Raw genomic sequence first — 18914 nt, forward strand, 5'->3', positions numbered from 1 at the left:
GTAAGAGATGCAACAAAAACAATCTCTTTCTCATAAGAGTCCCTGTGACAGTATACAGAATCTCATTCTTCAGCTCAGGCTGTTGTCGAAGGCCTTACATGCATCTCAGGAGCACAGCGTCCCAGCAGGTCAATGAGGGCAGAGTAGAAGGACATGATGGCGTTGCCCATGTGAATCACTTCCCCTTCCTCCTCACCAGACCTGAAACAGACAAACACACTATATAAAAATTATACGCACAGTATAATAAATATTATCCTGAACACGAGAAACATTTCTTGGAAGTTGCAGACGAGCTCTGCAGGGTGGTTTGAGGATACAACGGGCAACAGAGGCGCAGTAAATTAGGCAATTTTGTGAGGATTTATAATAATGTTTTGGCACAATACAGGATCTCCTTGCAGGCTATTCTGTTATACATATTGATTTTGAGCAGCTTTCCAATCTCTCTCCCCACTTCAGGCCATACAAACTTTCAACATTAAAATACAGTCAGTGTTACAGGCTTCGTATACTTATGTAGAAAGGCAGGGACAAACAGCCAATGCCAGGGATAATGTATTCCTTTCTTTTACATATTCTTCCAGAAAAGTACCTTCTTTTATATACTGTCCTTAGGCTCCAATTATGATTTAAAATCTCTGATATTTTTTTATTCAAGACTTGCTTTAATAACACCTGGGTTGCAGTTGCATTATAAGACTTCTATGTTTCCAGCAGTCAAAAAAGTTTTTCATTTTTTCCCCTCTTTCTTTTAAAATGTCAAACTCATCCGAGATAAATGATCTTCAAATAAATATGTCTTCAAACACATCATGAATGTGAATTTAGCTGCTGAAGTAAATTATATTTTGCTAAATAAAAAGTAAATTAAGAAGATTTTCTTGTTTTGGTAGGAGTTTTTTTTAAAGAGAGAAAACAAAAGACAATTATTTGATAAAACTCCACTTTCAAGCAGCAATTACCGCTCTCTTTCTCTTCACTGTTCTCTTGCTGGGCAAAGGCAATGAAATAAACTTAGATCTCTTTTCCCGTAATGTGATATGGCTCTATTTGAGGGTCTAGCAGCAAAGGATAATGCTGGTTTAGCTAAGCACACAGAGAAATCTAACTAAAAGTAACAATTCACACAGAGACCCAGATAATGAGAGCCTTAATCACAAGTGACTGGCTTTAGAGTTTCTGAATGGGTTTCTTAGTGTCTCGTGGTGATAAAAATGCTGATTCAGTATATTTTAAACACTGTGGAAAAAGAAAACAAAGAACTGGTGTTGTTTTTACCCAGTAGTGACTCCAGCAGGAGTCTTGGGCAGGTCCAGGGCAGGATCTTCAGAGATCTTGATGGCCTCTTCCATGGCAGCCAGCAGACCCTGACCTCCCTCGCCCCTCAGGGCTGGGCCGAAACACTCTGGACGTCTGATGAGCAGCTTCACCACCACGTTGGCATTTTCCTCCACGCTCTCACCTGGTGTGAGGAAGAAAAAAAAAAAGGAGGAAAAGAGAGCAGACCAATGGAAAGGAAAATTGTTATTATCCCCAAAAGGAAAGGTGAGAGTCAGCTAGAGTGTAAAACCCCTGAAAGTGGTATTCAGCAGCTGCTAAAGCACCGCTACATTTTTTATTCAGGAAAAGCCGACTCACATTTCCACGTGAGTCCTCAGCAGGACCCTGGCATCCTTCCCCAGTGGATTTTTTTTATTTCTGTGCAGTTTTTCATTTCTATTCCAAAAACAGCATCACTGTTAAATCCTCTGCTGCTTTAATACACAATACTCACATTTATACAGATGCAGTAAAATCACCCTAGACTGTTTCTTTGTTGTGATGCCATTTTTTTGTTTTATCTCAATACTTATTTATTGCTCAGTTACACATATTCAGTGACTTAATTAGATTATATTTTCTTTAAAATGTCTTTAAAAAGCATCTCGGGGGTGTCCTCGGGAGGTTGAAGCTATGGGAAAGTTTTTCTAGTTTGTAAAAATACTTTTTATGTAACACACTGCACGGTAACTAGTTTTTTTTTTTATCCTTACCACATACGAATATATGAAAACACTCAATATAAAATATAGTTTTTGCTTTGTTTGCTTTGCTTACCCCTTGCCAAATTCCCCTCCCCCTGTCTGTCTCCTTTCTCATTCCCATGTTGTCTTTATACCACGTGTTCAGCTTTTAAGTATTCTTTGCACCATGTAGGTTTAGCCTGGTGTCTGACCTCGTCTGTTCTCCTGACAAAGTCGAACTGACCACGTGTATACTCAACTGTATGCCACAATTAAAGCCTCTTTGAACTTTAAGATAGCCTCTGGTGTCATATATATCAGGCTTAGGTACAAGCGGAGGCTTCACACAATGGTACACTCAGATATCGACAAAAAACGTCTGTGTTTACAGGATAACTCCACAAGCAATGTTTTCCTGTTTTATTTAACATTTTCCAGTCTGTTGCACTTCTAATCAGCATGCTAATGGGTGCAGTCGGCATGCTTTGTTGTGAAACAAACCAAGGGCCAAGTATATCACTGCACCAAAACGAGCAGAGGAACAGAATCGCCAGGGGATGAAAAGTCATCTTAGTGCTCAGTATAAAACATACCGTTGCAGAAAACGGCGAACCTCAGGAATGAGAGGTAGCGCTCTCCCTCAATGGGGTTCCAGCCGAGGTCTGGGTATCCCTTAGCCACCAGCATGGCGCAGCTCTGAAGACCACAGCCTGCTAGGTATGTCACCACCTACGGTCAAGCAATTCTGCTTCACTCCTGGGTATTATAATGGCACACTGTCTTTCTGACTCAGTGTCAGCAACAGTGACAGCTTGAAAGCCTCTGCTGAGCTAAGCTTTTCCAGCTGTCACAAAATCATTCAGCACTTTTTCATAGAAAACTTTGGTGGCCTGAGCTTTCTATTCCTATCTGACTATAATTGTATGTGTCATCTGAGTAGCACTGCGTTCTAGCATTGACAGATGATTAGCACGTATTCTTCCTCTTCTGTGGCCTCCTCAAACTTTATGAACACTGAGCTGCACATAATTGGAAGAACATGTCTTGTGGGTTGGCGAAAGCCAGGTTTTAAACCAAAACCAACATGGTGGCCTGAAATGTGTTGGCAAAAACCTTCGAGATGAAGAATAAACCTAGCAGCAGAATGCAATGCAAGGTTTAGACAGTGAATAAGATCCTGTATCCACATAATTCCCTAAGTCTTAATGTTTGACTTTATAAATAACTAAATGGATCCTGCAAATGTTTTATAGTACAATCTGTTTTAGTATTTGATGATAATATGAACATGTGATCAGTATACTGGTTGTACATTTAGCTAGTTGTACAGTTCAGTTTCATTCACAACTTTCCAAACTTTTTGAATTTCCAAACTAAACACCACATCTGCTAAAACAATAACAAGTTATGGTCAGAATAGAAACTGGCTACAATCTAACGAGCCTGCAAACATAAAGTGCTGTGTGATTTTTAGCTGTGCTGTTGAGTATTTCTTTGAGTAAGGCTGCGATTTCATTCGTCATCAAACCTTATCCAGATCAGGCTCCTCCAGGGCCAGTGCCAGACCGTTGTTATCCATCACTGAGGATGCTGCGACATCCAGCGGAGTGGAGCCCCGCATAGCTTCAGAGGCTAAACACACACAGAAACAGGCTGTCAGCAACAGAGCAAACTTTGCATTAGTTCTGCATTAAACAACAGGGGGCAGTGTACCGACACAGCACATCAATCTTGATATTCTCCAGTCTGCTTCTTTGAAGCTCAGAATACCAGGTCCCATTAATCAGTTTGTCAACACCTGCCCTTTTTGCAATATTACTCCATTCTTAAAGCGTCATTGCAGTCGAGCAGATACTACAAAACCACTTAATATTGCAGCACAATGCAGACTATGTTACATATTATTAATTTATAGGAAAACGTGGCTTGTAAAAGAGGCTAATTCTAAAAGTGTCATATAAAAATGGCAACAACTAGAGTGTTCTCATTCAACTGTCCTCTTCCAGAGCCAGGTGTTTTAGTTTACGTGTTACACAGGCACGCAGATCTCTGTGACTCATGTCCTGCTCTGCACGCCTAAATAACCCTCATTTACTGCTCGCCATTCTTCTCTCTATCAGCTGCCTCCCTCTGTGCCCCTTACACTTTCAACTTGATATACTGGCATTTTGAAATTGAGCCTGTTACTCTTCTTCACCGGCTGCTTCCCACAATATTAGCAATAAGTCTGCAGTGAAAAAACTGTTGTAGCCCGTAGCAACTATTGGTTTCAGCACACATTATGTAGCAGCAAAAAAGTTTAATTGACGCAGTATGGAGAATACTCGGGAACATATTCAAATGCCAAGGCATCCTCATAACCGGTGTGTTCTCCACTGTCTGTTTTTGCCCCAGCTTGTTCCTTTCCTTCATATTAAAAAAAAATCTATTCAATTTCAGTACTAAGATTTCATGTATCAGGACATAATAAATAAAACCATCTAATCCTCATCAGGTTCTAAAATTAGGTAAATACTTCCTAACCTGTACCATACGTGACAACATAGCAGTATATATTTAACAAAAATTGAGTCACAATGTCAAAGAAGTGTATGAAAAACATAAGTACACCCTTACAGATTTCATAGAATTAAGAAGTTGGAGCCACGTATTGCTCATCGAATACACCTAATCGTCAGCAAGTGTGAGCACCTCCATAAATGCAGAGGTTTTGCTGGTCTGAAACATTCAGGTGTGTGTTGACGCAATGCCAAGGAGCAAAGACGACAGAATTGACCTAAAGGCGCCACTGTTGTTGCCCGTTAATCTGGGAAGGGTTCTAAGACCATTTCCAGTTTGAAGTTCATCATTCTACAGCGAAGAAGATTATTCAGAAGCATACAAAACAACTCCCACTTTTCGCAGGAGTGGACATCCCTGCAAACTAATCCCAAGGTCAGACTGTGCAATGTTTAGAAAAAATGCTAAAAGCCCAAGAGAAACAAGTTTTGGGCATGTTGTAGTCATTGAGGCAACCATGAACTCCTTTGTTTACCAAAGCATGTTAGAGTCAAATATGAAGCCATCTTTCCAACAGCTACAGCTCAGCTGATGTTGGGTCATGCAACAGAGCAATGGTCCAAAATGCAGCAACAATTCTACAACATAATGGCTAAAAATGAAAAATCAATCTGTTGCAATGGCCCAGTCAATGTCTTAAGACAGCTGTGCATAAATTGATTTTTTTTTTTCAAATAAATAATGAAAAGGCAAAATATACTTACCCAATCCAACACTGCTGTTCTCCAGCAGGTAGCTCAGGTGGTCAAACATGGCTTTCTGGTTTTGCCGGCTAATACGGCAGAAATAGCACAGGAAGCGACAACAGCTAGCTACCATCTTGGGGAAGGCGATCTCCTGTGGAAGAAAAAAGTAGACTGCATGGATCAATCTGCAGCCTTTGAAGAGGCAAGCACTAAATAAGCTGCAGTAGGAGCTCAGGAATATTAGAATTGTTTTTAATGTCACTACAGGATGCAGAGTACTAGATGCTTGGCTATGATAAAGGTATCTAAACTATCATAAAGAGCATCATGGAATCAATAAATAAAATGTATTTCCTGTTTTGAACACAGAAACTGAAAAATTATTTGACCTTCAAGCCCTTTTGCATCTAATGCTTTTAGATCTGTGCCATCCTCATTTTTCTAAGTCCTCACATGGGCTCAGTCCAAGCCTCAGGCTCAGCATAAATCACTAGAGTCATTTGAGGAGGAGGAGGAGAGAAACCCCCATTTTACTTTAGGCAGATTACAATCTGCAAAAATGCAAAGCACAGAAAATCACACTTATCAGACAACTGACAAATATTGAATTTCCAATCATGCCAAAGCTTCCACCTCTAAAGGCAGTTTGACAGAAACTTTGAAAGCACAAACAATTTTACTTTGAGAATATACAGCTTAAGTTTCTTTGTTGAATCCCCATATGGGGTCCTGCTGTGCGTGACCGGGAGCAAACTTTCTGTCAGTGTCTGAGTTCAGAGATTTATTCCTTCATAATATTCTATAAACCATCTGTCTTGATTGCGTGATAAAACCTACGACTCGCACAATCTCATAATATACAGCACCATGCCACGACTGAAACAACATCAGTGGTAATCAAACAGCAAATATTAAAAACCTGATCTATATTCACGACTGTCACTGTATATGGCCACAGCAAGCGAGGTACACGTATCAAGTGGCATGAAACCAGTCAGGAATTTATGCTATGAGCCTGTGCGATCACAGTGCCAGAGACAGACACGAAGGTCTGAATGTCTCCCTGAGGTCCGTCTGTCTGAGGTTCACTTCAAGCTTGGCACTGGCTGCAGCATTAAATCGCAACCAGCTCTTCCAGCTTCTGTCAGCACCACCCAAAAAGGACAGGTCTGAGTGGCCTCCTGTCACCCCTCTGATGCCTTTACTCCTCTGTCCTCTCCATTACGCTGCGGTTTTTCTGGGTATTAAGCTGTTTCTCTTGGCTCACTTCAGCCTCTTAAGATAAAATTTGTTTTCTTGAGATCGGTATACAACTTATTAAGCATTAAAAGTTCTGTCAGTCACAAACTCCAAACTCTTCCCCCAAAACTAAGCTTTGTAACAGAAAATTAACCTGCAAATGTTTTGCTAACAGATTTACTGTATGAGTCATTATGCAAGCAAAAATACCCAAAACAAAAACACGCTTGTTTGCGTTCTTTAAAACTGATGATTTGCTCCTCCTTTTGCTACATTTAATTCATAACTGAATATTTTTGGCATGAAGGCTAATTATTGACAAAAATAAGGAATGTGAGGAAAGTGCGTAACTATGGAAACTTCTTTTTTTTTTGCATTTTGTATAGACAACAGCTTTCATTAATACTTTTCATTTTATAACCACTTTTTATTAACACAATCTACACATTAATCATGATGAATTGTACCCCTAATTATGGTGAAAGAGGCCACATAACAAATAAGAATCCGTCAAAAACATGTACAAACTTCTTTAAAAAGTTATGAACAGGATAAGGAGTTTTAAAGAACTTCTCCAAGAGTTAAGATTGGGAGCTACTATTTCCATACATGACGAAAAAGTTAACAGAGTTTCAATGAATACGATCCATTAAAAAAGGACTGACTCGATAGTTTGTAGCGGTCAAGGAAAACCCAAAAACATGAGCAATGTTAAGCTCACCTGTGACTTGTCTCCCCCAAGCACGTTCACCATGACCTCCATGACTGTCTCATGCATGCCCAGCACTCTCATCAGATTAGGATGCTGGTAGAAAACCTTGTTGTTCATGATGTCACTATGAACACAAGAAAGCGATTTATAAAGCCCACAGTACTGTAACAGTGGGAGAGTACACTGTTCACAATGATATATTTGTAGAATCAGGCATCGTTTTTATCATTTATAAGAGTGTGCACATCATAATATATTTTCTTACCCGAGCCCATCAATCATGAGTTTCTCCTCTTCCTTGCCCATTCGCACTGATAGCAGAGATCTGATTTGACCCAGAGATACCAGCAGGTTAATAGCATCTTGCACGGATGCGGCACTGATGGTGTACGACTTCTTCATGGCCCGAAGCAGTTCCCCGATGCCGTCATACTGTCTCCTCAGCAGGCTGAACATCACTCTGACCAGCTCTGGGTCCTGAATGTGAGACTCCTGAGCCCAACTGGTTATGGTCTGGGAGATAAGCTCCTTCAGGTTTGCTGGAGAAGAGACAGTTCAGTATTCTTAAATTGAGAAATAGAAGCAGTAAATAAAGGTTGCTCTACAATCATGTATCTGTCAAAGCTTCAGTTGAGTTTTGTTGTCTCTCAAACCTTTGAATGAGCAAATTGGAGAGAAAAAAAAAATCTATGGACCGGGCACTTCAAAAGCATTGTTCATTAGGAAAGATGGATGATATGCTCTTTATTTTTTCTCTTTTTGTTCCAGTGATATACAAAGACAAGCTAATTAAACTGTAGTATGGGTTTTAAAACTGTATCTTTTAAACCTAATCTTAAAGTCTCATAAAACTTCCCTCTTAAGGACGCCAAGTACCAATAGAACAAGGACCAGTGGAGAAAAACTTGAAGTCATATGAAGTTGTAGCTAAATGCTGCACCTCTCAAAACACTGCAATTCCAAAGCCATCGCTGAACTTTGAGCGTTTAAGCCAAATAGCGTAACATCTGCTGAAAACAAAGGGCTGGATTCAAGCAGAATCATAATGAGACACGAGACGGTGTAGATGCCCTGAAGGTGAAAGTGTTGCACATTCACATCTGCTCTGAATCATCTCAAACTATGGCTCACAAGGGAGTCACTGAAATCTTACGCAGTCTGCAAATGACAGGCAAAAATATAGAGACATGAGCACTGGCACAGTGCTGTACTCCAAAGTCAGCAAAAACCATTAACTGAATTGGCTTAATTAAAGCTCTTAGAAAATGTAAATTAGTCTATTAGTCAGAACTAATTGGGAGCATTAATATTTTGTCAATATATTGGATGTAACCCCACAATCATCTCGTGATGAGTCTATGAGAATGCTGACAGCATATCTGAAGCACGCTAGAGTGATGCAGGAATATTAAGAGAGAAACAAACAAACAAATTTAATCACAAGTTCAAGCCAAGGCGGTTGATATTAAGTCTGGCATTTAAATCTTGGAAATAAGCTCCTTAGCTGTTGGCAAACCAAAAAAAAACAAAAAACCTTATGGATGATTCCAAGTTTTTATAACTTCTGAGTAATCTGACTAATTAAACAATGCTGTGAAATCAACAATAGGCGCTTCGATGCTTTTCATCAAAAGAATAAGGAAGCAAAAGTTTTAGAGACAAATTACTGGCTTTAAAGTTTTCTAACAGTGAATGAACGTTACAGTCAGTTAATGAAAGTAATCATCCCCATCCCAAAAGGACTGACTAGGCATTAATTATATATAATCTGACATATAAAGATCCGACAATAAAATTACACGTTGACAAAATTAGCAGCTCTAACTTTGTCAGGCAAGAGAAGCAGCTTATTTCACCCGTCCATCCATTTGTCAGACTGCTTCATCAATTTATTTGATGAACAAAACAGACAATGCTGCAACGCTGAGTAAAGTGAAAAAGCAGAATTCAACCCATATTTCACTCACAATAGAACACAGCAAACGTGGCAAAAGTTTAAAACGTGAAAATGTACACTTTGAAGAAAGAAATAAGGTTATTTTAGATTTCATGGCAGCCAAACCTCTCAAAAAAGTTGAAACTGGGCCATGTTTACCACTGTCAGGTGACAGTCTGTTAATGTCTGGGAGCTGAGGAGACCAGTAATAATGTCCAATGGTCTAAAAAGGGATTCTAGGGATTCTCTTAATGTTATGATGTGTCCAAAGTTTCAGCTGGTAAAAGATCTGGACTGCAGGCAGGCAAGTTCAATATCTGGACTCTCCAACTATGAGAGCATACTGTTGTAATAGATGGAGTTTGCAGTTTAGCAGCATCTTCCTTAAATATGCAAGGACTTCTCTGAAAAAGATGGCATCTGGATGGGTGAATATGTCCCTCTAAAACATGCATATATGTTTTAGCACTCATGGTGCCAGTTCCAGAGGCAGTAATTCACCTCCATACAATCAGAGATGCAGTTTTCCACTTTTCTTTAGCACATTTTTAATGAGCTTTGGCCCAAAGATGGTGGTGTTTATGGATTAAGTTTACATGTGGATTCTTCTTTGCATTAACCTGCATTTTTGGAAGTGTATTCACAGACAAAGATTTCTCCATCCAATACTGACACCGTTAATGGTGGATGTCTCTCAGACATTTTTTAATTTTTTTTTTTTTTATATCCAATCATGTTACTGATCTATTGCATGTTAATGTAATTAGATTCAAAATGTTCCTCCAACTGTTTTTTTGTACCACTCACTTTTCCAGCTATTTGTTCCTCTGTCCCAACGTTTTTCAGGCACATTACTACCAAACATTTCAACATAAGCTTATTTTTTTCATGATATAATAAAATTACTCAAATCAAATATTTAAACTATTTTCTATGTTCTATTGTGAATAAAATACAGTTCATGACATTTGCAAATCATTGCATGCCGTTTTTATTTAAACTTTACTTAGCATCGCAATATTTTTGAAATTGGATTTGTAGACATGCTAAAGCAGATCTATCAGGATAATCTTGAATCAGAACATCCGTCCATTTATAATGCTTTTGAATAATGCAGGCTAGGTGTGGGAGGCTGGAGCAAGGCATTAAAATTTATGGCAGAGAGTCTTGCAGGAACTGTCCATTAGTCTTATTCTATTATTTGAAACAGAACAAAAACATACTTTGAGCAAAGGGCAGCAAAAAAAGAAAAAGCTTGAAGCAAAGAACTAGTGATTGGAAAGTGTTTTGTGGTCTGCAAAATTTATATGGATAAATCGGTACCGCTTTATGATTTTGAATGTCAATATAATATTTAATGCTAAACATAGTTATGTGGTATATGTTTAGAAACTGATAGCAACCACAATAAAGTCCTGCTTACGTGTTGCAGCACCAAGATAAAAAATTGAAATAATAAACCTTAGCAATGCATACGGCAAGGTTGAGTTATTGTTAAACTTCAGTACAGTTACTGGTCGCTAGCTTGTTTTCTTCTTTGGTGTTAAAGGCTACTTACTGGGGGCAGCCTGTTCAGTCTCTGTGGGTTCCTGCTCTGTCTTCTGTGGTGGGCCCTTGATTTTATACAGTAAAGCCAGAAGACGGCCTTTAATTGAAGTGTCCTGTTCTTCTTCTTCTTCCTCCACTGGAATTCCTGCCAGAAGAAATGGAAGCGCTCAGAGATTTATCCTGGTATACCGACTGCTTCCATGTGCATTGTGTAAAGGAAACGAAACAAAAACCCATTTTAAAGATCATTCTCATAACATGAACATATTTATGTTGCCAGATAATATTAACTTAATTTGCAGAGCACTTTTTACAACACACAGTTACAAAGTGCTTCACATTTTAATAAAAGAAGTGTTCCCAACATACAAGCAGACAATCATAGAATAGTATAGGTTCTTCTTACATTCATTCACACACACATTCATTCCATACAAGCAGTTGGTGTGAAGAAGATTGGGGAATATAATAACATACTGTATAAAAATGATCAGCAGTCATTTAAAACAAGTCCTGAAAGGCTGAGGATGGCTGTTCCAAAATTTGGTGCAACAAGCTCTGGATTTAAATTAAGAGTGTGAACCAACCAGAAGTCTCTGATCAGATGATCAGAGAGACAGGCTGCTGGAATAAGGTCTTTGCTGGTCTGTAACGTAAGAAGAACCCTGGCAACTTACAGCTTAGAACTTTTTTAATATTAATTCAGAGTTTCACTTGAATCCAAACGAGTGAAGCTACAATGTGTATGTATCCTTTGTGTATCGTCAGCACAAGAACTGGTCAGAGAATCCAGTCTTATTAATATGAATTGTGAGCACCACAAAGAATAAAATCTCAAAGAAGTGGGGTGGAGGTGGGATGCAAAGTGGCTTGCAGATGTGCAGCAACTGTTGGCAGAGATTTTCTAGCAGAGTCCTCAACTTATTTTTGAGGACCGTGTTTTAGCTCGACTTCATGGCCTGTCTGAACTAATGCTATGGTTAGTTTTGTGTGACAAGATGTCCTCATCAGAAGATCTACAGTGACATTTTTAGACATTTATGAACAGAAATGCATAACATCTTTATACAAGTTGTATCAACAACATTAACTGTCAGCAGTTGGACTTTACCACAATGCAGCCGCAGTTCTTCATGGAACGAGTTGAGTTCATCCTGGATCTCCACGGGACAGGGGCAGTCCTCACCTGCACTGAAATTCAACAGGATGTTTATCTGCAGAAAACAAAAGAGTGTTTACATTATAAGATTATAAGACAGAAAGCACTTGAGAACAGCAACACGGAAAATAATTTTAGATAGGAAGTGAGATCAAAAGAAGGAAGGAGAGTGGTAAAGAATGAATAAAAGAAGGATTGCACAGTAGAGAGCAGTGGAAAGTCACAGAGGCAAGCACATTACCATTTTAGAGTCACAGCATAATTACTCATGTAGTCTCCTGCGGTAAGTGCTCACATGGGCTTGTCGGATAGTGGCCATCTGATGAACTCAGACAGAAATAGTCTGAGCATTTTTATATCACACCCAGTCAAATGTGAAACTAAAAACATTAAACAGGTATTTACATAATATAATGCAGAAAATACTTAATGTATCATGTAGAACCACAGATCTGCTGTGCTTGCTACAGGTCACAACTATAAAAAACTAAATATAAATGAGATGCATCCATCGCAGAGTCCAGGTTAGCCTATTCCCATGTCTATTTTAGGCAGAGCTTTTTAATAAACCACGGGAGGTTTCTTATTGTGGAGAATCTCGCTTACAGTATGCACCTGCTGCTGACCACCACAACTTAGTTTCAGGGAGTATATCTTGGAAGTGCTTATCATCAAGATTTCACAGCTCAGAGGATGCACAATTAAATATTTCAAACATGAATGCTTTGCAGTCATGCAGAAACCTTGTCTAGTCACTACCAGGTTGTTTTCAACAATACTACAGGACAGGGCAAGCGATGTGAACACAGAACACATCAGAGACTTTATTCCTTATTTTCTTTCCTTATTTACTCAATGTTTCCTATTCTCTAGTCTGGCTCAGAAACATGCTACAGTTTACATAAATATATACTATCTAGCAGAACACTGGATATTGGATTTTCACAGCAGCGTAACCTCGTTTTGTTTTCTTCTGGCTTCAACAGACAATGACCTCCAGATCGTACTGAAGAGATTTTCAGTGATGTGGCAAGAATGGTTCTCTAAAGGCCATGGTCCTCAGCCAGAAAAGGGTGCAGTCCCTCCTCTGGGTTGGAGATGAGTTTCTGCCCCAAGTGGAGGAGTTTAAATATCTTAGGGTCTTGTTTACAAGTGACGGGCAAATGATTGACTGAGATTGACAGATGGATCAGTCCTGCTCTGATATCTTCTTGTGAAAAAAGAACCAATTGAAATAGTTTGGGCATCTGAACAGGATGCATCCAAGAGCTCTCCTAATTGAAGTGTTTCAGGCAAGTCCCAGCCAGAACATGCTTTAGAGATATCGGTTATATCTCTCAGCTGGCTTAGGAACACTTATGGTGTCCCATTAGATGAACCATATGTCTGTTTAAAGTGCTTCCCTGAATAGACTCTGCAACCCAGAAAAGCAGTGATGGATGGATGAATGGTTGGATGGATGGATGGCATTTTTACTTTGATAAACTTAAGATTTTGCAAACATTTTTCACAATGGTCTATAGAAAAGTTTATTAATCATGTGTCAGTTGTTTAAGTTCATCTTCTGCTTAAACATATTTGACTTATAAAAAATGAACTGACTGTAACATAAAGTGCTCCTGTGGGACTAATAATAGTTTTACCCTGTAAGAGGCCAAAGGTTTAACTATCACCACTGCAGGGCCAATTCACTCCTAAGTTAATTTTAGCTGCACATATGGCCCAGTTTATCCTTCGGGAATTCCAGCAGAAAATAAAGTTAAGAAACTGAAAACTAAAAGGCAATTAGGGAACTGCAGCACCTTGTGTTCTAGTGTCTGCCTCTGACTCTGTTCTATTCAAGGTCATAGATTTTGTTTTTACCCCAAGGTCTAGGCGATCCGTCCAGGGTCTTATGACAGTATGCAAACAGAAACCACCTTGAACATAAATTACATCTCAGAGAATGAAAACACTTTCTCATACACTGGCCCCTCTGCGGTGTTGTACCTGCTCCTGCGGAGGTGAACGAAACTCTTTGGTCTTTTTGGCAGTGACAGCGGCAGACATGTTGAGAGCTAGCATTAGCTCATTGTAGCGGAACTTCTGATTATACTGCAGCTTGGATACGTAGCTGTCGGAGAAGGAAACAATGGATTCGATGCGGTGCTTCAGCTCGCAGTCACAGAAGTAGTGGAGCAGCTCACACATCTGAAAAGGACAGAAATCTGTGAACAACTCAAAGGTTTTCTGTTTCTTTATGTCTCTATTGGTTTTGATTTTGTTTGTTTCACTGTATGAATGACATTTTTTTTTATTTAACTTCATAGATCCATCTCCATTATGCATGATTATTATTAGCAAGTTTTAGTCATTTATAGAACATTAGTATTCAGCCACTGCCTTGCTTTCTACTCATGAATTTACCTCTCAGCAAGCGATAAATCATAAAAAATCAAAACTGCTGACAAATGGGGAATTAGTGTACCTAATCTCATGAAGGCAAAATTTAATTTTAATTAAAACCTTGGCAGATAAATTGATGGAGTTAGTTTAATTCAGCTATTTCCTATCTTCAGTTTATCACTGAGCTTAAATATCTGTGCACGATTATTGTCATCACCTGGCGTTTGACAGACTCTGGCAGAGACTTCTCCAGCAGGCCTTTAACTTGCGGTTTGCTCTCCTTGGTCTCTTCCTCCCCTGCTTCTACAGCCTTCTCCTCATTCTTGCTCACCTCCTCCTTCTCCCCTGACACGGCCACCTCATCCCCCTTAACTTCCTCACCCTCTTTGGACTCTCCAAACACATTGGGGTTGATCAGGAGGAGAATCAGCCTCACCTCATCACTGGTCAGGACTCCGATTATTAACAGCGTTCCAATCAGTTTCAAAATGGGAACAAACTGGTACTCAAGACTCCCGCCTACTGGGTCTCGGATGTGTGTCCCTCCACCTTGCACTGCCTCGGTTAGCATGCTGATGGCTTTTTCCTTTAGGATACCCAATGGGATCTGGGGGCTATAGAGGAACTGTTGGCGTTTGGTGTTGATGATTCCCACAGGGGAGAAATTGACCCGAGGTTTAAGGGAGGTGCTTAGGTCCACCCCAGGAAGTGAATGTCGCTTGGACTCATCTGGGAACAGCTTGATGGAGCGCGTTTCATCCGTCACAGGGATAATGAACTCGTTGTTCATCATTAGACGGGCTTCCTTTGCTGTCTCAAGATGAATGCTGACAATAAGTAGAATTAGTTCAATCATAGCACGAGTCTAAAGACACTGGCTATTACAAAAACACGCAGAAAAATGATTCATGATCTCTCCTAAGAACTATGAATTATGCTGTATTAGTATGATTTCCACAAACCAACAGTACCCAATAACCATAATACATCTGTATGAGATAATAGTTGTGGTGATGAGTGCCTGACAAGCAAATAAGGTGCTGATTGCTCAAACTCTGTTACTCATAATCAAATTTCTTAAACCAAACTCTCGCGTCACAAAGGCTTTAACAATCACTGCTTAAGTGAATTTTCAGCAATATAGAAGGTACGCATGAGTTTGCTATTTGACATCATGTGAAGAAAAGACATGTGAGGTGGAAAAACAAACACAGCAGAGGGATTATTAAGATTTATAGCACAAATTTGCTCAGTGATCTCACGTAATGCTGCATCAATTTAACAGTTAATGTTGTTGCAGATGACACTGTCAAATCATAATTCCATCATGTATCATCATTAAATGATCCGATGAGTAAAAACACGGCAGCTTTCTTCTTGTTTTGATGCACGGCGGGTCATTGACTGAGGTCATTTTTTTAGTAAGATAAATTAAAAATCAAAATTCACACCAGCTGAGCAATCCATCCATAGCAACTTACATATTAAGTATATAAAATATATTGAAACACACCAACACACCTGATAAGGACATTGTAGAAGCCCTCTCTCAGCATGCCAGAGAGGTACTGATTGTCGATTGTGTAGAGAAGCTGTGATTGGTCCAAATGGCTGCAGAGGGCGTGAGCTACACGAGTGTTTCCCAGTGCACAAAGGGCACAATACAGCTTTAGTGTGTGGTAGTGGAACTTCCTTAAGTCTTCGTGCTCAGATAACTCCATTATGTCCAAACACCTGCGAACAAAGACACCACAACAACAAAGTAAGCTCGAGTAAGTCATTTACTCTGCTGATCACAGCAGAAAGACTTTGCATTAACTTAATGAATATCATCAATTTTCTAATTAAAACTGTTTTTTTATGTAAACAGCAAACAAATGTATGACTAAAGGCCTGTTTACTCATCATTAAAACTTATTTTCCAGTATGTATTCTGATATCAGAATACACAAATACACATGCTACGAAACAAGAGTTCATCTATGGGGTCGCAAAACACATTAGAAACCTCTTAGCATCTCAATCCATCACAGTCTGCAGTTAACATGAAAATTGTAGCACTGTGCATAGAATTGACTGAGATTACTTTATACGATGTCACATTATGTGTGGTTTGTAGTTTGTCGCCTTAATGTTGTTATGTCCGCTTACAGGAGTCTTTGCGTGTTAAAATGCACATTTGAACTGTATGAAATAGGAACCATTGAAGTTTCTAGAACATTTTTAAAGTCTATGGTCCGTGTCAAGTATTTGGTCAGACACATGGATGCAGCAACAGCAATTAAAAGTGTGAACATTTGTAAAACATTAGTAGTGTAGCCCTAAATCTATTTAAAAATTGAATGACAGGCTTGATTAAGTGTATACGCAAAAGGAGAATATTCATTGTGATTATGATTCATCTGGGCAAAACTTTAATGTCTTTGTTAGCAGCTACCTTCAATTTAATTACAGTGACCCTCACCAGTGAGTACTCAGCCCAGGTAGTGCCAAGAAGTGTTTGTTCTGCAAGCAGCTAATCTGTCTTAAATGTGTTTCATCAGCCCAATTCACAGTAAAGAATGAATGACAAGAAGTATCTATTGTTACTTCATCATTTGTCTATGGAAGCTAATTTAACTGCTATAAATGTGAAAAGACACTGAATGCACTACATCCTCCCTAACAACTAAAGGGAACACAAAGTAACACTTTGTAAGTGAAACAGTCACTTGTCACTGTGTTTATACGGTTTATAGAGTATTATAATCACACCTGTTTTCTTCAGGTATGTGTACAGCCATCATCTGCATAGGCTCCAGACACTGGACCACCCAGCCGTGTCTTTCACTAACGCGAGCCGTCTCCACATTGAGAAAGGTATTGGGCATCCGGCTCCAAAGCACTGCCACAATTGTCTGCACATCCAACCGTGGCGGACACTGTGGCACCGGATTCCTGTGCTCGCTCTTGAATATGGCTGATGAGAGTGGCATGGCATCCTGGGATTAGAATGAGGACAAGAAGGAAAAATCACATTAAGTAGAAAATTTGATTAAATGAAGACTATATTAATATAATGAAAACTATATTAAAACTATATTATATCCACATCCTTTCAGTCAATAGCGATGCAATCAGTTATTTTTATATACGTAGGGCTTTCTGTGACATCCTTTCTTCACTCTATCAAATAGTGTCCTGTGTAAATATGTATATTGGTTACTAGTTTTCCAAACACACACAAAATTAATCAATGCAAGAGCATCCTAAATGGGTCACCAAGTCAAAATATAGGCCAGCTGGGCAGTCCATGACTATGAATGAATGGCATTAAAAATTCAAGACCTCTTAATTAGTGTGAGAAAGATAAAGTAAATAGCTGTTTCATAACTTGATGAAAAGTGCTTAAAACTGTGTACAGTGTTGTTTGGTTAGGACAGAAACAAACCTTTATCTTAACAAATTCAAACTGGAAGAGGTTTGCACTGGTGGGGAGGACAAATACAGCAGGGAAGAGCTTGGTATTTGGTTCCACCTGAAAGTAAACAAAGCCATACTTATCCACATCAGCCTATCCCGTGTTTATAGCAGCACCAAAATGAGACAAAAGTGCAGCAACACATGCAGAACGGAGCTCTTCCTTGAACCCAGCCCATGGTGGAATCTGAAAATTGATCTATTTAATGCAATGAGCACTGCGCTTGCCTCGTGTTTGCTCTGGTGGCAAATTGAACTAATGTCAGAAGGATTTTAACCCCTAAGCTTGTGGATTAGCTGAAGTTTGAAATCCACGTTCAATGAGTATTAGCTGGTATACTGATGACAACCATCACAGACTTTACAAAGAAAGAGAACAAACAACCAAAGCTTTGATGCAATAACAGGACAAGAAGCTTTTCATCAGGTTAAAAGTCTCCTGGTTCCCTCAGAGGGCTTTCCCCTTCTTAAAAAGCCAATTCATGACTAAATAAAGCAGTGAGAAGAAAGGAGAGAAACAGGAGATTATGCAAGATAAAAAAGGAGAACACAGGCGGTAGAAGCTTCTCAGTGCACCATTTCCGTGTCAGGCATTCGATGTGATGCTTTAAAAACCAGAGATGAGGACAGCAAGCAAGGCAAGGATTACTGAGCCGATGTCTGTCTTTGTATGACTAGTTCACAAAACAGATGAGAATTCAGCTGTTTAATTTCCCAACTCTATCTCTCTGCAGGTTTAATTTGCTGTGGCACAAATGAATTAATGACACCTGAAAGGATTAAAGGAGGGAAGATCGTTCTGAGAGTGTGTGGGCAGTACAAATATGTGATGAGTGAAATCATTTGAGAGAGATATTAATTTAAAGGCAGTGACTCAAACTGCTTAGAGTTTCTTTTCTTTTTGCATTCAGGATATTAAAAAACAAACAAACATGTGTGCCAAAGCAGGGGAAGAATACTAAACCACAAGAGAAAGTCGTAATAGCTTACGTCCATTGACATTTACGAGCCAAACCTTGCGCTTCACTCCTCTGTCAACTGATATCTATTATACTTACTTACCTGATATGATGTGGGGAGCTCTTTGCCATTGGCATTGAAGGAGACAAGGCCAGTGGCCAGGTCAGCCAAACAGCCAATCTCCAGGTCGGAGCTAGAGCGGCTGGACGAAGACGGGGTAACTGCGTCTGCTACACACACCATGTAGCAGTTACTCCTCTGAACA

The 18914-nt window shown here is 39.4% G+C and overlaps 1 protein-coding gene across 9 annotated transcripts in view; it reads right to left on the minus strand.

Annotated features, from left to right (window-relative positions):
* Nucleotides 1–18914, minus strand: part of ryr3 (ryanodine receptor 3) — a 112146-nt gene that overhangs the window by 34713 nt on the left and 58519 nt on the right. For all 9 annotated transcript variants that reach the window (XM_085133557.1, XM_085133558.1, XM_085133555.1 and 6 more), the window contains 15 exons: nt 18752–18914; nt 17661–17747; nt 16985–17211; nt 15752–15964; nt 14448–15057; nt 13835–14035; nt 11798–11900; nt 10697–10831; nt 7468–7741; nt 7212–7326; nt 5270–5402; nt 3535–3638; nt 2600–2735; nt 1282–1465; nt 99–201 (listed from right to left, as the gene is read on the minus strand). In XM_085133557.1, coding sequence (XP_084989683.1) covers nt 99–201; nt 1282–1465; nt 2600–2735; nt 3535–3638; nt 5270–5402; nt 7212–7326; nt 7468–7741; nt 10697–10831; nt 11798–11900; nt 13835–14035; nt 14448–15057; nt 15752–15964; nt 16985–17211; nt 17661–17747; nt 18752–18914 — 2788 coding nt within the window. The remainder of the gene's footprint in view (nt 1–98; nt 202–1281; nt 1466–2599; nt 2736–3534; nt 3639–5269; nt 5403–7211; nt 7327–7467; nt 7742–10696; nt 10832–11797; nt 11901–13834; nt 14036–14447; nt 15058–15751; nt 15965–16984; nt 17212–17660; nt 17748–18751) is intronic.

Source organism: Neolamprologus multifasciatus, chromosome 15 (genome assembly GCF_963576455.1).
Source record: "Neolamprologus multifasciatus chromosome 15, fNeoMul1.2, whole genome shotgun sequence".
NCBI classification, from domain to species: domain Eukaryota; kingdom Metazoa; phylum Chordata; class Actinopteri; order Cichliformes; family Cichlidae; genus Neolamprologus; species Neolamprologus multifasciatus.